Source organism: Corvus moneduloides, chromosome 18, assembly GCF_009650955.1.
Source record: "Corvus moneduloides isolate bCorMon1 chromosome 18, bCorMon1.pri, whole genome shotgun sequence".
NCBI classification, from domain to species: Eukaryota; Metazoa; Chordata; class Aves; order Passeriformes; family Corvidae; genus Corvus; species Corvus moneduloides.
In genome coordinates this window covers 4059559-4079405 of record NC_045493.1, presented here as the reverse complement: position 1 = coordinate 4079405, position 19847 = coordinate 4059559, and the positions used below count along the sequence as shown (strand labels likewise).

The window sequence follows — 19847 nt, the reverse complement described above, 5'->3', positions numbered from 1 at the left end:
AAGGTGAATGCCATAAAAAATGAGCAAGCGCATCACAGAGTTTTGGAAAAAACCCAAACCATGAAACTCATATGGCAGCATGTCACATTCCAATGCTTAAATAAAAAGGTACAAATCTACATTCTTAAAGGATTGTTCTGGAGCTGTTAAGTAACGTTTTACTTGAAAATGTTTCTTGGTCAGCTAGCATTTGATCTGTCCTTCTAAACACAAAAGAACCATGCTGAACACCTGCAGACAAAAAGCTTCTAGAGAGATACCATTTAACCTAGCAGTGTTTCTTCCTGTACTTTGCCAGCCTCCAGCTAAATCTGAATTGCTCTCCCTCTTGGCAGTATGAAAAGATCTGTAGAGCATAAAGTCTTTGGAGCAGACTTTGAGCACAAGGTAGACCTTGCTCCTGGTGATTGCTGACAAAAGATAATTACAATGTGTTAGTAATAACATCTGAGCACTTTGATCTGCTGCAGTTGAATCTATACTTTGTGCATTAAGATGGGTAATAAGTACAGGAACAGTCTCCTTTCAGCCCAGCTTTGCTCTGTTTCCACCCAGGTTGAACCTATGGATGCAGGTGCAGCAGATGCTGGAACACAGTATGTTTACCTTCTGTGCAGTGCACAGATGTGAACATTGAGGGGCTTAGGTCTTTAATTCCCAGATCCTCAGGGCAGGGTTTGCCCTTCAGAGCAGTCTGCACCTCCACAGCTGTTAAGTAGGGGCAAATATGCAATAGTAATTTCTAGTGTGAGCCAGAGCCTAAATTCACAGCAGGTCTATTCAAAGCTGAAGATAAATTTTCCAAACAACACCTGTAACCCAGCTTTTGGGAAGCTTGAGTACTTCTGCAAGTGGCCAGATCTTATGCATGCGCCAGCCTGGCAGGTGAGGTACTCCTCTGAAGAGACTGCATGGCTGTAGCTGTGGCCAGTGTCTGGATGAGGGGAGGGTCTGGAAATATGGATCTCTTCTTGCAGCTTTGTCCTCCTACAATCTTGCTTTTAAAAAGCTCTTGCATTAATTTTATTTAAATAACAGCTTTTGGCAAACTCACTGGCATTTTGGTACTTCAGGTCCTACAAAAAGCCGTGCTTGGAAATACAAAATAAAGCAAGTAGATGTGGAGAGGAAATGTAGCTGAAAAACGAGGTGGGTGCAGCACATGCTGTGGGATGGCATATAAAATATACTATACTCTGCCAAATCATACACATGCAGGGAATCATTATCAGGGACTGGAAAGAGCCCCTCTCTGTATGAGCTTCAGGCTTTAGTGCATCTGAATATCGCAAAAGGTAAAGTATGGATGGTCCTGTATGGGGGGAAGACACCTCAGTCACAACCCCTTCATGTATTCAGCTATTTTTCTGATGGAAAAGAGGCACAGTGTTATCAGAGGAAGAAAAACCTGTTGTAGCAACACCCCAGCAGCTGTGTTAGAGTAACGGCCTGGGAGAGAGTCCACTGAAAGAGTTACAAAAACTGTGCTTGGCTGTGGGCAGCCAGTTTGGCACAAACATGTTAGACTTAGACTTGCACCTGTAGCCAAGGTTTTGCAAACCCAGGTCAGATGTCATTGAACTGAAAGTCCTTTCCCCCACTGTCTAAGATGCTGCTTAAACGGATAAGAGTCACTCAAGCTGTGGTTTTTTGGCACAGAGGCTATTGCTTTCTAACAGCTGACTCCATGCAGACACAGCCAGCTCTCGGCAAGCCTGGGCTGAACTGGAGCAGGTGCCAGGCAGGTTTGGGACTGGCCCACAGCCCTGGCTTGGGGCTGCCCGCAAACCAGCACCTGTAAGCACTGCACAAGGTCTTAAGACTGGGAAACACTGCAGAGACAGAATTAGCAGCCTGTCCTGTGTCTGATGCTGAGAAAAGATCTCTTTTCTCTGGTGGTTGAAGGTTTCATGGCTGAGGCTTTGGCTTGTAAGAAGCAGGCTTCCCTCCTTCACCAAAGTTCCCTATCTCACCCTCAGTGATTTGTCTTGGAGGGGCAGAGTTTGTAAAGACCTACAGCTGCCCTTTAGGGATAATATTGTTGCTTTTGGCTCCGGTGCTTTTAAGCAGAAGTCAGTACCAATGACGTGTACCCTGAGCATGTGCCTTTTGGCCCTACCTAGGGAACAGGAGACTAGCTGTAAAGTGCAACAAGAAAAAAAACAATGAAAGTGGTGTGGCAGTGGCTGTTTCCTAGCTTCAAAGACTCCCTGACGAGCTACTGTTGGGAATGTGCTTAATTTTCAAAGCCTTGTTTGAGTGTGCTCATATTCTACCTGTGGCAACCTTTGTTGCTTTTCAGATATGTTCTTTTATCACTTTATCTTTAGCAGAGAGGGCTGCCTTGCCTGTGTGTGGATCCTCCTGCACTTGATCGTGGGCTGATCTACTCCATTTCTTCTGCTATTACAGTAGGATTTTAACCTGGGATCTTCCCTAGCTTTGCTGCACATAAATGATTAACTTTCTCTTGCTGCCTGAAATCAAGAGTAATGTGACCAGAGACAGATGAGACTGTGGTATTCAGCTCTCAGCAGTTTTTATTACTCCTGCTGCTGTAGCTGAATTTCTCTATGTGCACAAGCCAGTGGTAGCAGTACTAAATCTCCTGAGCGCCTTTAGACACGCTGGAGTGTCTAAAATGGTGCTGCTTAGAGCTTCTGCCAGTACATAGACATGTGAGTGAGTTAGGAGCACTTTTATCCTATCTGTGCTAAAAATCACCTGCCTTCAGCCACTGATCTCTTTTCTCCCTCCTTACAAGGGTGAGAGGTGTGTGCTGGAGCTGGCAGATGGCTGGGGAGAAAACACGTCCATGCAGGCAAGCAAAAAAAATCAGGTTGCATCACTACTAACCAGTTTGTGCCACGACTTGGGTTTTCTTCTGCCTTTCGCTGCCCTGCCTACACTGGCTTCCCCATCACCCCTTGGCTTGGCTGTTTTGTGACCTACCTCCTGGAACAATGTTTTTTCCCTTCCTCTCTCAGCTCTCTCTAGGTGATTAGTCTAAGAGATATCAAACATAGCACATTGCTGAATTCATTTTTAGACACAATGCTGTGCCAGAGATTTGTTTGCTTAATTACAGAAATACTATTATTTCTGCTGTAGTATGTCTGGATTTGGTTTTGTTCCTGAGGCTGGTGCTGATTTCAGCCTCCTTTCTTTGGCTCTGCTTAAAGATATTTTTTGTTGTTCTGTCAAATTAGAGCAGATATGCCTAATCTGGAACATTATAAAGAACTGAATGGACTGAAGAAGGAACAAGTAGTTTAACCATGTCACTCGTGCAGCACAGGTAGGCTTTTATCACTTAGATCTTCAACTCTTAACACTTGTATGTAATGCAGGGCTGCTCAGCTCCATGTACTGGCACTCTGCATCTCCTATGTGGGGACAGGTCTCATGTCAGTGCCACACATGACAAAAGCTGGCTTTGGGTGCCCAGGATGCCACGAGACAACCAACTTCTTTCTCAGCAGATTGTCCTAGGTTACAGTGTAAGATGTAACCAAAAGTATGTATTCTATTATCATCTTCACAAGCTGTTAAAGCAGGTGGGGCAGTGTTTGTTATCTCCTACCATGACTCATCCCTGATAACTCCCTCGGGGGTCTATCTCTGTTAATGGGTCATCAAGGACCCACTGCATGACTCACAGAATTACATCATCCCATTGTGAGATGCTCCACCCAGGGGGAGGAGCCAAGCATTCCCACCTAGATATAATCTGGGGTTTGGAACAGCACAAGCAGCTCTACCGACTGGATTCCCAGAGGACAAGAGCCACCACTGGACCTTCAGGTGAAGACCAGACCCTTCTACAGGATCACCTCTTCAACAGAACCACTTCATCTTGACTGCTACCACCACCCTGACTAACACAGTGTCAGGTTGTATGCTGACTCTGTCAGTGTTCTTGTACTATTGCATTTATTTTCATTTTCCTATTAAATTATAATTCTGACTTGCAATCTCCCACTTGTTAGTTTTCAAACTAGTACACAGACCCAGATATGGAGTAGAGACAAGCTTCATGCGAGTGGAGCATGTATCGAAACTCCTTGACTTGATGCTTTGGTCATGTCTGCTTGAGCAGTGGGGCGTGAGGGTGCAACCCACCGCTGCTTGCTCAGAGGCAGAAAGTCTCAGTGCAATCCATGTCAGACAGTGTGTGCACACCAAGTGATGACTTGAACCCCAGGGAGTTTTCAGAAATTAATAGGTTAAAGTGTAGCATAAGTTTGTTAAGCTCTTGTAGGGATTTGGAATTTCCCAGTGTGATCCCCACTGACAACAAGGAACGAAGAAGATAAAGATATTAGAGCCAAGTTTTCAGCACAAACCTGCTCTCAAGTAGTGATTCAAAATACAGCTTTACATGTCAAACTGTGAAACACCAAGTATACCCATGTGTCAAACTTATTTATCTGGAGGACAAGACAAATATTACCACTTAAAAAGCTCTCTCTTGCTTTTCATCCTTACTCAGGTTTGCTGAAAGGGTCTAGGATTTAATATTGTTTATGGCAACACTTAAACAGGAAAGGAGAGTATTTTGGCCAGGTCCCTTCACAGAGTCAGATTTTACACAAGGGTTATGAGGCTCATTGGGGCTAATCCCCTGCTAGCATTATACATCATCTGACAGTTGCCAAGGAGACAAGGATAATCTGAGTGAAACAAGATATGTGAGAAAGGTATTTATGAACATTTGCCTAATGATACTGGTGGAATGCACCAAGAAGTGATTATTTGAGTGCCTTTGAAGTACTACCTCTTCTGTGATGAATATGGAGGACTGATACACATGCAAAAAATGTCCCTGTGAACTTAAAGCAGCAGCAGCTTGGCCTTGAGTTTTTCCTCTTTATCCTGCATCCAGTGCTGTGGGGAGGGGCAGACAAGGCTTTTGCAGTGCTGTGAGTTCCCTGTCCAGACACCTGCACTCTGTGGCATCAGCACAGCATACACAAGGATAAACAGTGTAAAGAAGCCATTTCAGTCTGTGGTGCTGACAGAGGCTTAATGAAAACTGTCCACGTGTTTGAAATACTTGCAGGTGCCTCATGCAAAGGTCTCGGCTGGCAATGGTGTGAGGGGAAGAAGAGCAGAGGTGGTGGTGTACGTGTACTTACAGGCGTGGAGGTGTGTGTGCTTTGTCCATGGCTTTACAGCCAGCCTGCTCATTCCTCCATCCCTGTCCCCAGGGTGAGCCCAGCTGCACCACAGACACCTGCCTCTGGGTGCTTGTGTCAGATTCACTGAGCTGTGGGCAGGGTTAGCACCATGGCCTACTTGGTATATGGATCTGGACAGGCATGTTGGTCAATTATGCACTTTCCCTGACCTGGGGTGGCTTATAGCTCTGCTTAGGGAGATTAAAAGAAGCTGGAGAGCTAGTATCTTCATTTGAGCAAGTTCATGCTTGGAAAGGTTTCTGCACTGTCAGCTTCATACAGCAAAGTATTTTCTTGGTGGGGTGCTCCCTGGCCATGAAAAGGGTCAGAGACTGTCGGAGGATCTCATGTCTGGGATCAGGAGCACTAAAGCTGTGTGGTCTGGATCTGTCCCACATTGGGCAAATCTTCCCCTCCTGTGCTGAGGTGGGGCAGTGACCCGCAACGAGGGAGAAAGCTGCTTGTGTTCTTCCCTCTCCCCCAGTTTGCCCTTCTTAGTCTCTGATACTGTGGCTTGATGGATGATTAAGAAGGATGGGAAGACAGAAGGAGTTTCCCAAGTTTTGAATGCCTGATGCAAATAACTCCTTTGAAAGGAAGGAGATGCTGAGAGCCAGCCTGCAGCTGATGGGCTGTATCTCGTGATGCCAGAGTTAATCTGGGTAAGCAGAGATTAACTGAGCTGCTGGATTGGATAATGCCTGGACTGGTTTATTGCAGCTTTTGCTGATAAAGCAGCCCAAGACCAGGAGACCCCTGCTTTCTGCAGCTCTGCAGGGTGAGGGCCTGTGCCCATGGCACCAGTGCCTCAGGCACAGGAAGGCCCCAGGAAGAGGTGACATTAATGAAATCATCAATTTCATAAGCATTTGCCTGGAGCTCTTAAAGCTTTAAATATTTATTAGTTAGACTTCACTAGAGTCTGGTCCCTTGTCCCAAGGTGGAGAGGGAAATAAAGGCTGAGTAGCACAACATTTAGGAAGAATTTGTGCACAAAGTGAAGTACAACATCCAGTAAAGCCTAGGGAAATCTCTCTGGAACAGAGGCAAACCGACAGGAATAATATGAGTTGGCAAATCCCTGTGCAACTTCATAGCTGATCAATAGATATTATTTAGACAAGTATCACAGTTACATTCTACAAATGATCTCTTGAACAAACATGGTAATTCCAGGCTTTCTCATTTGGCTTCTCTAAACAAAAATCTGTTGAAAAGTATGACTGCCAGAAAATCTGAGTCTATTCAAGCATTTTGAATAATGCCCTGTTTACATTTTTCACCTTTTCATTACTTTATGTCCATGTAGAGTGAAAATGCAAGCCAGTTCCTAGGCCTTTGAGATCACTTATTCCTTGTGAGTATTCCCTCAGGCTTCTCTGCCTCATTCTTTAGTATTCATAAATAGCAAGAAGACTTGACCTGATGTTAATCAAACTCTTGCCTGCATAAAACGGAAACCCCAGAAGGTCTCTTTCAGACTTAACTTTGCCTAGTTCTTTTTGTATCAGTGCAAAAATTGGCCAGACCTGCCTGACCGGTGGCTACTTGGCCACTTCCCAAAAGTTTCCTTTGATGGAGACCTTATAGAATCTCTGGGCTATCTCCTCTACTCAGCCAAACTTACAGCTGTTTTTTTTTAGTATCAGTCTAATTCTTATCCTGCAATTTATACACACTGCCCGTTATTGTAAAGGACATGGAGAATAAAGCTTATACTCGGTCAAGGAGTAATGTCTGACCACTAGCTTTACCCTGTCACGCTGTCAGTGTGGGACACAGATGACTAAATTCCTATTCCACACCTTAAAAACAAACAAAAAGCCCCACCCCAGTGCATCCCCATTCTGTAAGATCAAGAGAAATGTTCAAACTCTTCCATACTCTGCTTGAGTGGAGAGGAGATTTTTTGTTCACTAGGGTCTTGTTTATTGGTTTACACTGATAATTACTGCCTAGTCTGTCAGTGCCTCAGTTTCCTGGTGTTCCAATAGAATCTATGCCACATCACTTGCTAACCAAGAAACAATGGAGAACTCTTTAGGTACTTCTCCAAAAGGCATCCTTCTCCTGAAATTTGTGGGTGTTTTAGTCCTGAAACACTTCACCTGCAAAAGCAATTGGGACTATGGATCTCTTCTGTAAGTATAGACCCTTCCCTCCAGCAAGTCTTAAGGTTTGTACCTGTCTAATGGTCTTGGTGTGAGTGAAAAATCTGCTGGTCTATACCTGAATTGTAGAGGACTTCCATTTTCCTGGATCTGAGCTTGTAGACAGCCAAATACAATGGTGCTTTGTTCAACAAGTAACCAGGAACAGCTCAGGCTAAATAGACACCAAGTGGAACAGCTTTCTAAGAGGACCCTTGTCACTACAAAACTGTGCCAAATCTAGAAGTGGATTCAGGAATCGACTTTCAAGGATGTAGAGAACAAAGCAATCACAAGGTTAAATTTCATTATCTTGGTGCACTGAAGTGCAAAGGAACTGAGGGATTCCATTTAAAGGGCAAATCCAATGAGCTTTAGTTACCCAAACATCTGCAGATCTTTCAAGTGTTCTGTGAAAGCTCTACATCTATGATCTGCATTACTGTGCTAATCTTGGTAACCAGCTGAAACTAACCAAGCAGTTCTTCCTTTCAAAAATGTTCTTTCCATGCTTCAACATTAGAACCTTCCAGGGAAGAACAGTTAGGAGAGGGCAAGAACAGTTAATGGAATTGTTCCCAACACTTCTGACCTCAGCAGTCTCCCCTCAGACAGTGACAGGGATCCCATCTATGATGGAAATCTGTTGCAGATCTTGGCATCTACAGAACTGAGCCTCTACAGAAGGATACCTACTGAGATTCTTAGGCTAGCCTCTATCTCCTCAAAATTAAATGCTCTTCCAGTTGCTCTGACATGCAGGTCCTTTGGCTTATGTCCTCATCTGTCAGTTGTTCCCTGTTGTACCTTTGCCTCTGGATGCTGTTGTGTCCCTATCTGAGGTGGCATTTCCCATCCCTGTGGTGGTGCTGCCAAGCATGAGCCAGCTCTGTATTGCATTGTGGCCACCAGAAGTCAACAAGAGTGTCTTGCTGATCCTGTATCTGTGCTCAAAATAAACTGGGTTTTGCTAAATGCCATTCTAAACAAAATGTTGGTTAAGCTCTAGGCTGTTTTGCAAGAAGCCTCTGTTCTCATGGGTAATCAGAGCACCCAAAAGCCCCTCACAGTGTATAAGAGACTTCCCTCTTCAGCTGTTGTCTACTAAATTATGTTTAGAAAAAACAAGTCTGCTTGAAAAAAGAAGAAATTTAAGGACTTTCATTATAAAGTGTGCAAACTTTATAACCCAGAATGGGTCTTTAAAGCTCAAATGGTTTTAACCGGTTTTTTCTCATGTAGATATTTGCAAAGCCTTCAATCATGTTTGGTTCTAGCTAGTAATGCAGTGGCTGGATACAAACACCTTCTGTGTCCTACTTTCCAGAATCTCCAGAAGGAAGTGTTTACAGCAAGTGTGAATAAGTAGAAATATTTTGAAAAGACTTCTTCTGCCCATGTGTTCCTACCTCTGAGCTACTGCATAATAAAACAATTCCAAGAAACAACCTGGACCTAAACAAAATAGCCACTCGGAATTTTTAGTGCAGTGCACAGGGGAGGAAAGGACTCATTCAGAATTTTACCTCCTTACTCCAGGACAAGTTTGGCTTCAGTTTTATGTTGGATTCTGGCCTTCAGATGTTCACAGCTTAGTGGTGCTGCTGACGTCTCAAGACAGAAGCCTTGCATGAACTTTCGAAATCGCTTCTAGGACTACTTGCTGGAGGAGAAAGCTGGGCTGTGAGCTGGGCTCAGCTGAAGTGCAGTGTATGGCTGACTACCAAGGGCTTTATACCCACGTGTATTTGTCCTAGAGAGTGCTGTGGACACTCATTCCTGCAGATGTGCTGCCCAGGGAAAGGGGGTGGCAGTGGGACAGGAGGTGTAGCTCTGTGATGTCTCCCGGGACAGCCTCTGCTGCTCCATCCAAGCATTACGAGCCTCTGAGCGTGTGAGATGAGCCGTGCACAGCCTGGAGGTTCAGTAGCTCGGGCAGACAATCTTTTCTCCTGTGCCATGTCCCGGGCGATGCTGTGTGCCAAGCCCGGGGTGGGGGGAGGGTCATCCTGCTGCTCACTGACCTGCTCACAAGGGGCTCTTTTCACTCAGGATATAAAATGTTTACCTGTCCCCCAGCAGGAGCTCGGGAGCTCATTGTGGATGGTACAGCCAACAGGCTGCCTTGGGCTGGGACAGCTCCAGCACGATTTGGGGGGGGGAAATTGCCGTGAGCAGAGGAAGAAAGGCAGGGAGGGGCCCGCGGGGGACGCAGAGTCGACGCGGGAACACGTCCTGGCAGCAAGCCGAGCCCACGGGGGTGGCAGACGGGCCGCGGCCACCGCCCGCCCGCCTCGGACGTCACAAGTGCGTCTCCCTGCGTCTCCCTGCGTCTCCCTGCGTGTCGTGGCATTACAAGCAGAGAAATCACACCCCGTTGCCACAGCAACATCACCAGCTGGGGCGTGTCGTGCTGCCATCCAGCAAGCAGCGAGGGGACCCCGGGAATGGAGGGTATGCTTCCCTGCCCCAGAGGAGAGTAAGGGTCCCACCCAGCCCCTGGGACCCAGGGATGCCATCCTTTTGCCCAGGTGCAGCGATTTGTGTACTTCCACTGCCTTAACAGTAACATTTATTTTTTTAACCTTAATAGTAGTTTAATCCTTCTCCTAGGGAGGGCTTTGCCTCCTGTTTTATTCCAGGCACGGCTTTCATAGAAGCACGAAACGTTAAGGGAATGGAATAGACCTTACAGATCATCTAGTCGCAACCCCCCCTGCCACAGGCAGGGAATCCTCCCACTACACCAGGCTGTTCCAAGCCCTGTCCAACGTGGTTTTCAACATTGCAAGTTTGGGACAGCCACAACCTTCCCGGGCAACCTGCTCCAATGTCTAAGCACCCTCATAGGAGAGAACTTCTTTCTAATATGTAACCTATATTTCCCTTCCTTTAATTTGTCCCCATTCCCCCTTGTCCCATCACTACAACCCATTCTCTTTCCGCACATTCCTTCTCAGCGCTCATCAGCACTTAAACCAAAGGACTCAAGAGTAAAAATCTTTCATGAAGTGAGTGTGTGCAAAATCCTTGGGCAAATTCTGTATGGGTGCCTCCTCCTTATGTTTGCTGAAATTACTTCTTTGGCACTTCCTGTATTTATTCCTTGGTGTCTGGATGGCCCTGTTCCTGTTGGGTCCCAAAGCTCTGTGTGTCGTAAAATGGGGTTAATGGGTGCTGCAGACTTGGACTGACTCTCAGCAGAGGGTTGAGCCTTTCTCCTTGTTCTTCTAGAGGGATGGTGGGTAAGTGCCACTCAGCAGTGACCTCAAGGTGTTTCTTCATTACCTTCTAGGGGACTGAATCATTTCACTAAAGGACTTTGCAGGCGAGAACACACAGCTGCAGTCACATCCTATATTTACAGCTTTATCATGGAAAGCCTCAGTACTCCAGGCCTGATGTGTCATGAAGCTGAATTATTAAAAAGTGCTCTCTGCTAGAGTAGAAGCAACTGGACAGAAGGAGCCTTTCTCATCAGTATTCCCCAGGTGATCAGGGATCTGGCTATGTGGCGTGAGGATCTGCTGATGCTCCAGAGGGGTGGGGAGCTGAGGAATGAGTTTACTGGGAGGTTTGCTGGAATCAATGTTTGGCTCTGTCTGGTGCTGGTGTCTGTTTCCTCTCACCTCAGCATGTGTGACACGAGTGAGCCTTAAGCCAGGCACAAAACATTGCTCAAGGGCTGTCTGCCTTCCCCCAAGGAATGAGCAGCCCCACCTAGGCTGCCATGACAAGCAGGTACTTCAGCCCCTTCAACAGGAGGCAGTGCTGCCTTTTCTCCTGCAATCTCCTGTTTCCATTGAATTTAGACTGCTCAGTGGTGATGCAGGTGAAGATTTGCTATGTGCTTGAGGAGTTCAGTGTGGAGTTCCTCATAATAAGCTACTTGCTGAATAGGTCCAGTAAACACTTTGAAGAGCAAAAACTGGAGAGTTTTTATGAAAAATAATTCAGTGTAGTGGCTAATCTGCACCTTGAAATGTAGGGATAGTCAAAGCAACTCTTCTTTAGCCTAGGTCCACTCAGGATCTTTGTCTAGTTAAAAATAAACCCCCTGAAGCAGGACTCAAATTCAGCCTCACTTGCCTCTGTGCTAAGGATGGAGCTCCCATGAGACCCTGCTGGGCTATTGGAGACAGCTTAATAAACAAGAAACATAGTGAGACTTGCATTAAGCACCTGAATAGATAAAACAAGGAATTAAAGACATAATTCATAGTGTAATTGCTACAAATCTCTGGCATGGCAAAACCAGTGCATCTTGCCCAGCATACTTCTTCTAGTAACTTTTTCAGTGAGTAATCTGAATTTCTTAAAACCAACATTGTTCCTATGCTGACAGACCCAGCAACCAACCATTCGGAAAAATCTCTTCAAATTAATAACTGACAACAGACGTGCCTCTCTTGTCTGCTCTTGACCATAAAAGGATGTATTTAAAATACAAGTAATTTGGAAAGGAGAATACAGTATGGTCAGCTTGTTCTTAAATAAAAACCTGTTTCTTTCAAATCAAAGCCAGGGAGTGCCTGCCAGTTCTCTAATATGCTGCATGTTAGAGCATGAAGTGTGAAACTTCAATTGAAATATTACTGAAAGGAGGGTTTTGTGGTTAGTAAATAATACCTTCTTTGGACAATTGTGTGCTGGCTGCTCCTGTTCTTTCTGTACCAGAGGAATTGACTGAAACACCTCATTCTTTGTAGCAGCATGCTGGCTCTAGATGCTGAGTGAATATAATGAGTTGGTGATTGAGGGCCCCTCTGAGGGATGCCACAGCAGCCCAGCACTCCTCTCTAAACACAAGGAGCTGTTTCAGCAGTGCAAGATGACACTCTTCCCCTGCCCCTGGAAAGAGATTTGCATTGCAAAAACTACCTGAGCCTGACATTGTGAAATCGTTCCCCTGTGTTCCATGTACCATAAAAGAAGCCCAGCTGAACTGGGAAGGATGAGCCTCACCCAAGCTACATGCAGCAAACAGCTCCAGGAGACAGAGCTGGGGAGCAGGAAATGTGTGGGAAAGCCATCTGCTGAAGGCACTCAGAAACAGCGTGAAAGTCTTTTTTCATTCACTTCCTGACAAAGCAGTAATATGTTGCCTCATTATAGAAGACAACTGCTTGTTATTATTATTTGCATTAGTAACTCCTAGAAGCCCAAAGGTGGGGACAGGACTCTTGCTGTGTTACCTGCTGTGGGCACATGTAAGAGGAGACCTTTCCCTATACACACTCCCCCATAAAAGGACAGAAAGCATACGATTATGGTTTTTGTGTTTTTTCTCTTTCTTTTTTTTATCCTAGTGGGGAACTGAGACAGATGGGAGAGACTGAAGGAGCTGGAAACAGAACTTGTAATAATTCCCAAGCCTTGACTTTCTCAGCTGAACTGTTCTTTGACTCCTATGGTCAAGAACAGACAAGAGACTCCTATACTTTATCTCTGATATCACCTGGTCCTGGTGAGTGGTTTGTACTCTGGTACACTGCTCATCAGGAGCTCTACAGTTCTTGGTAAACTCAGCATTTAGCTTGGTGTGGACACACTGCTGAGAGCTCCTGCACCCTTTGCTGTGCTGAGGCAGGGGGAAGGAAATCAAAGCAATGTGCAGAAGGGATTTTAATCATCACATAGAAAATTAAAAAATACTGTGGAGGTCTTAAAACTTGCTCTTTGGCATTTTGATCATGTCTTTCACTGTATGCTCCCAGTCCAGCCAACCAAATTTTCCCCATGGTTTAATGCTGTTCTAACCTCAGGCTAAAAGCAGAGAACCAAAGGCTGTATTTCAAGATGAGGCAAAGTTCCTTATAGCCTACTTACTATTATTAGATATTTAAAGTTCTCCTATATCATCACCTCATTGGAAGACCTCAAACCATTTTAAGGACCTTATTTCAGCCTCTTGGTGACAGAGGAAAAAGGCTAATTTTTAGATGCTGGAACAGACTTAAAATTCCTATCCTTAAGTTTTCCTTATCAGTCTTTGCTAGAACTGACAATGGATTTTTTTCAGTCCCATGCATTAATTGCAAGACAGAACTTTCCAGATTCCTTTGCTGTCCTTGTGTGGGTGTGTGTGCTTGGCTGGTTGGCATTTGTGCCAGGTTTAGACAAAGTGAGTATGTGCTTGCGTTGCCTTTTCATCTCTGGGGAAGGCAGGGTTAAAAAAATGTCCTAAAGCCTAATTAATTGGTGAAAGAATGGCAGCAGCAGCAGGAAGAAGGAGGGGCAGGATGAAGGAGATGGCGGCTGCTGCCCTGCTTTGAGGGAAAAGAGGCTGAAACCCAGGGAATCCAGAAGAAACAAGCAGGAACATGTGGGGTGGCAGCTCCTGAGGCTGACTGTCATTCAACACACAGAGCCTAGTGCCTTCTCCAAGAGAGAGATGATCAAGTGTTGTTAAATGGGGCCACGAGGTGTTAATTGTTAAAAACTGCAGAAATTCAAATTTAAAGAGCCAGTACCTACTACTGTAGAATGACTCTACCAGAGAGAAGCCCATCTTTATGTCCTGTGAGTGAAGCAGGAGTGTTGGATGGGGCAGACTTGAGGCTCTGAATAAGGCTTTCATCACCTTATCCCAGACTTCTCATAACCCTCTGCTCCCAAACAACCCACAGTGACACAAAAGGCAGGTGCAAAATGCAGAACCAGGAACACAAGGAGGGTACCACCAACACCTTAAAGGTCACAGAAGCTGTAACAGCACCTCTTTGTAGGACTTTTCCTCTCCCAGTGCTCAGTTCATGACCCCAGGCAAGACTCCAGCCTATGGCAATATGGCTGTGGGCAAGCACATCCATGCAGCTCTATTTGTCCTTTTTATTAATTGGAAGCCTAAGTGGTAACAGGAGCCAGAACTACATGGGTGCAGGGTTTAGGCAGTCCCACTGCCTCAGGGATTACATGTGTAACCTCTTCAGAATAAGAGACCAGACACATGAGACTGCAAATGCACTATGGAGCAGCAAATATGGAATATTAAGTAGCCAGGAATCAAGTGCTAATATAATGCTGGGATTTTAAAAAGCCTCAGCTAAAGCCCTGAGAATGACAACAGACCGTTCCCCACTCTCTTTCAATTTGTCCAGGTTTTCCTGACTGTGGGAAGACTGTTTACAAGCTTGCTATACCCGTTGCTATATTTGAATTACTGGCAAGTTTTGGCCAGGTGACAAACTCAATGAGCACTGAATCGCACCTCGGCAAACATGAGCTCTGTCTCTATCAGAGCTTATCTGCATTGGAGAAAAACTGTCCTCCAAGCTGGGAGCAGGGCTGAGCTGGAATGGGAAGGGCAGCACCAATACTCATCTTTTTTGAATGTGGCAGTTCTGAAGTGGGTCAATGAAGACTATTTCTGGCACTAATAGGGAGTTAAGGGAACAAAACCCACACTTGGACACCACATGCTGGTAGACTTAACTTGGTGGTTCTTCTGACAAGGCTTTGTGGAGTGCCTCTCTGAGCATCTGACTGTGAGAGGCTCCTGTAGCACAAGCGTCATGTGAGGATAATCCCATGTGGTTGAAAGCCCAAAACAAGCTGTCTGGTTTGCCTCTCCCATCTTCTAGTCCGTTCTTCCAGTTTGTGCTTATGCTGGGACCATAACAAATCTTACATTCCCCAGTCAATGACAGAAATCATACATACACAGAAAATTACTGAGAGTCACCAGATCTGATGGGAGCCAAGCTCTTAGCCCTGGATAAGAAACCTGACACAACACAGGGCTTGTGCAATCTTGGGTGGAATCTCTCATTCATGGTGTATATGGAATATACTCTGTCCAGATCTGTAGCTCACTTGGGACACATTGCTTTAAAAACATGGATAAACTTAGCAACATTCCTGAGTAAGGAAGATTAGGTCTTTTTGTATTTTTTTTTAAAGCCAGTTAAACAAATTGGACTAAATGACTTCATTGATCCTTGACAAGAAAATCTACAGTGGAATGAGGAATGATTTCCTCAAGTGTCAGTACAGAGTGTCATACCCAAGACTTGCTCTTCTCACCTCCAGAGGCACAGGACAACCACATACACAGCTTGAGTGAAGACCTGTACATTTGGCCCACTTCAGAGTCTTCTGGTCCTAGTGTTGTGGTTGAGGTGTCCACCCTCCCATAGGTAAAATCCACATGTCAGCCCCAGAGACTTAGCTCTGACAGAATCTAGTCTGAGAGATGTTCTTACAGCATGAGATGGGCCTCTTCAGCATGAATCTGCGTGTGTGTTTTTGTTCTGTGCTGTTTTGGGAATAACTGATAACAAGCAAATGCTTTTGTCTGCTAGAGTAACTGTGTTCTCAAAAATTAAAATTATGGTTTGTAGTAACTGTCCAGTGGGGAGGAAAAAAAACCAAGGTTCTTAATTCCAGAAGACAGGTTAACTTCTGGGGGAAGGAGGCAGGAACTGTTAAGTCTTTTGCTGTCAGAAAGAAACTCATGCTGCAAGTATTCAGTCAATTAGGCTGATTTGTAGCAGCCTCACTATAAATCCTCTTTCATTCAGAGGCAAGTTAAGCTCTTTGATGAAACATGCCATTCCAAGGAATTTCAGTAGGTTCTCACACATCTAACCATGGCAAAGTTATCTGTAGTGACACACCATCCGAGAATGATATGGTATGTTCAATTCTACAACATTACAGCCAACGTATCTCAAAAAAGGGAGACCTGCAAAAAGCCTTTCACCCCACTGTTGCAGATTAGCCTTTTTCTTGCATGCTGCATTTGTTCAGCCTAATAGTAAATTAGAAAGAGATTTTCTAAATCAGTTCTAGATACAAAAACAGTTGAACAACTATGCAGTAAATGACCACTCAACCCAGAAACACAACTGTTTTGCCAAAGAAATGCATCACTCCTTAGAGGTGTCAAATCAATTTAAAGGCAGCATGTCTTATTGGGACACCTGTGTAACATGACCAGAGGCAGAAACCTTTGTTTTCCTGGAAGCGGGAGCTTTCTCACTCTTTTGCCCCAGAGGTGGATGATAGCAGAGCTGTGACCCTGTCCCATGCCCAGCTGTGCCACCCAGCTGACTCACCCTGCTGAGCTGGTCCAGGAGTCTTTGGTTCTGCTCAGAGAGTTCCTGGACAGCACGCGTTTTCTCCCGGTCGGCTTCGCGCAGGTGGACCTGCTGCTTCTCCAGCTCGTCCTGCAGCTGCTTCACGTCACTCTCCAGTTCAGACACCCTTCCTTCCCACTCTCCTTCCTTGTTCTCAAATCGCCGCCGCAATTCATGTTTCTCTTGTTCCAGGTGCTAAATGATGAGGGAGAAGAGGTTAGGAAGGGAGGGAAAAAAGGTGAATGTCTCCTTTTCCTCATCTATGCTAGGGCTAAAACCTTGTGCAGGAAAGAGAATGGTGCTAGAGTGTGACAATGCCATGAAGATGGCAATTCCACATCAGGGCAGGTCACTGGCACTAAAGCCATTTTCCATTTCCAGCAATTGGCCTGTCCTTTGCCTCTGGAGTTCAGCACATTGAATTTTCACTGAAATAACTGCCAAAAGAGTAAAGTAGGCTGCATGTCAATAGGCAGAATATATAGGTCAGACAGAGCAATTGATTTAGCAGAGCCCGTCTTAACTCCAAAGCAATATTTCAGTGGTCAGTGTCATAATTCTTTTTAAATTGCCTTTATAGTCAAAATACACAAACTGTACCCTTACTGTTGGTGAGGAATGTAGATGAGGCATCCTTGTTGTCATATGGGTCTCATGAACAACAGCTGAATCATCTATCCATTTGCTCTTTCTATTTCTGACCTAATTAGTTGTCTGAGAGTTTGATAGTGCACAGTAACTCCACTGTTTGATGCAGTCCGCTCTGGAATGGCAATGGATGCAATGAACTGGTTGCTATAGACATTATGTACGTGCATGTTCTGGGTTCAGGTTTCTTAGAAACCACTCTCAGTTCTAGAGACTCTGCTCTGCTTTGGATTGGCTGGAAAATGAGGGACAGTACAAATCTGGTGAAACTTCTGCATGTTTTACAGGCTCAGTTAAATGAGGACTTGACTGAAACAGAGCTGCAAATCAGGTCAAAGTAAATTTATGTTGTGCCCATTTGAAAGAATTCCTGCTCCAAAACTCTGAATTTCCCCTGGTGACTGAAGCCACACATTTACTTTCAGAACAGTCACAGACTGGGGACATGGGCACATCCCAGGATTAGCAGGGAAACCTGAAAAGCGGGAGTCCTCTCCTTGTTGGTTGTCCTCTGATGCCCAAAATAATCTCCTGCTACTCTCTCTCAGATTCCCCAGTCTTTTAGGAATGTGTCTTAGAAAAGAACAGAAACGCAATGGGTAGCACTTGCCTATTTCTCCCAGGTGAATTGCTCCCTGGTGAACAATTCCCATGGCACTTCTGATAGGAGGGAAAAATAAGCCTGCTAGGCAGAAAAGAAAATTGCACTGCATTTATGTGAAGTGGCTTTTTATTGCTTGTTGGAAACACAGGCTGTGAGGGGGCTGTTTCCCCTGGGTGCCTATCACTGATGACACAGAGCCTCCCTGGCAGGGTCCCTGTCACCTTTCCGAGCAGGTCTGAATGTCAAAACCCTCCAGTTCCTCTCCAGCCCTCTGGTCTGTGTATTGCTAATCTTCCACCTTTTTAGCTCTGCCATGCGGATGCCATGTTTTCTCTTTCTTCACCTGAACCCCAAATTCTTTCCTATGCTCCTTCCAGCTCAGTGTAGCAGCACTTTGCTTGTGCCCTTCTAAATCGTTCTGCAAATTCCCAACTTACATGAAAAACCCTTAAATATGAGGGAAGGTTGATTAAAAACAGTGCCCCATAGCAGGGGATTTCCCCATATTTCAGACACTAAAAGAGTAAGCATCCTTGCAAATGAGAGCTAAGCAGTAATATAAGTATTTTAATGCAATAGGTAGGAATGAGATCCCAGCAGCTGGCCCATGACAACCATTGCAAAGAAATCTTGTTTGTAGTCCAAGCGTGGCTGGAGCAGCCACAATTTCACTTTTAGTGGCACGCTGAAAATTCTGTCTTTTATAGCTCTGCCTCTTTCACTGCTAGGCAACGTTTAGAAAGATCCAGGGCCTTCTCTAAATGGAAGATGGAACTTCAGCCTGCAGAGGAGCAGTACCGCAGCTGAAGTGCCCCAGACACCCAAATGTGATTCAGAAGCCACTGCTAAGACTTGTCAATCATTTAAAAAGCACTTTAATCCTTCACTGCAAAAGAAAATCTCCACTAGACACAGCCCACATAAATGGCCATCACAAAGGCTGGAGTTACAGGGAGGTGAAGAGCATCAAGTTTATTCTGTTGTGACAGAGAAAGCAGAAGAGTGCAGTGGGGCACAGAGACGCTGAATAACCCAGATGAGCTGTGTTGACTAGTCCCTCCTGCCTCTGCCAGCAGCTGTCTCCTCTAGCCTGCCCTCACCCCACCACCTGCAGGGCTGCAGATCTGGAGAGGGGATTTCTGCACGTAGTGCTGATAGGGCAAACTGCTGTCCTCAGTAGGGGAGTTTCTTGTTTCCTGAGTGTCTCTCCATTCACGAGCTGTTCATTGATTTTTACACAGAACTTCTTTCTAGAAGATGTTTTCTTCTGAAAACAGCTTCTCTTCAACTTAACTGAGCTGGGCTGGTCCTCATCTAAAGAGATGAAACCAAGGGGAGAGTTTCCCAGCTGATATAGAGCATTCATACTGTAAAATGCTTGGACACAGCAGGCTCCTTTGTGTCAGAGGAACAGCAGTATTAACTGTTTTAATCCCTTACAGAAGATAAAACTCTCTAGGATCACCTAGCAGAATTTATTACAGAACTTATATTTCATGATTAGAAATGGATTTAAATTCAGGCTGTGAAGTGAAAGGTTTGCCAGAGTAGGTGTATGGCAGGAATGCTGTACCTCAACAATGAACCCACAAAACTAGAACATATTTAATCTTGAGGCAAAGCACCCAAAGAGAAGACCAGTACCTTGGCTGAAATGGAGAGGCTTCACTGAGCTCTTGTAACCAATTCTGAACTGTGAACTGGGAGAAAAATATCTCCTTCTAAGTGCTACTTAAACATCATTATATCAGGTTGTCACCAAGGATCTCATCTGAGACTTTGCTTCTTGTCACCATCAGAAAGTTCTCAGCATAGGGAAGGAGGGAACAGCTCTGTGTCCTTCCTCTCTGCTCCTCTGAAATCAAAAAGCTTATTGTGAAGTTTTATTCAATTCAGTGGCAACAGGAGGAGGCCAAGATTTAATCTGCAGAGGCTGGGATTATCAAGCTTGTGTTTTTTAGAAGATTAATGTTGAAATTTGATTTTTCGTGTGAAGCAGCACTGGGTTAAATTTGCCAAACCCAGTGGAAAAAAATTGACCCTAAAGCAGATAACACTAACTCCTATCAGACAGGTAGCCTGGAAAATAGCAATCTGTTATTCCACTGGGAAGTTAGGGTGATAGTAATGGGATGAAAATATGTTAACAGTTGGTTGTGTTTACAATCTCTTCATTTACCTTCTG

At 45.0% G+C, this 19847-nt stretch overlaps 1 protein-coding gene across 6 annotated transcripts in view; it reads right to left on the bottom strand.

Annotated features, from left to right (window-relative positions):
• The window catches only part of BICDL1 (BICD family like cargo adaptor 1), a 50315-nt gene that overhangs the window by 28775 nt on the left and 1693 nt on the right, over positions 1-19847 (bottom strand). For all 6 annotated transcript variants that reach the window (XR_004243731.1, XM_032128523.1, XM_032128527.1 and 3 more), the window contains exon 2: positions 16390-16605. Coding sequence is in view for 5 of the 6 variants with exons in the window: in XM_032128523.1 (XP_031984414.1) it covers positions 16390-16605 (216 nt within the window). In the remaining variant the exon portion in view is untranslated. The remainder of the gene's footprint in view (positions 1-16389; positions 16606-19847) is intronic.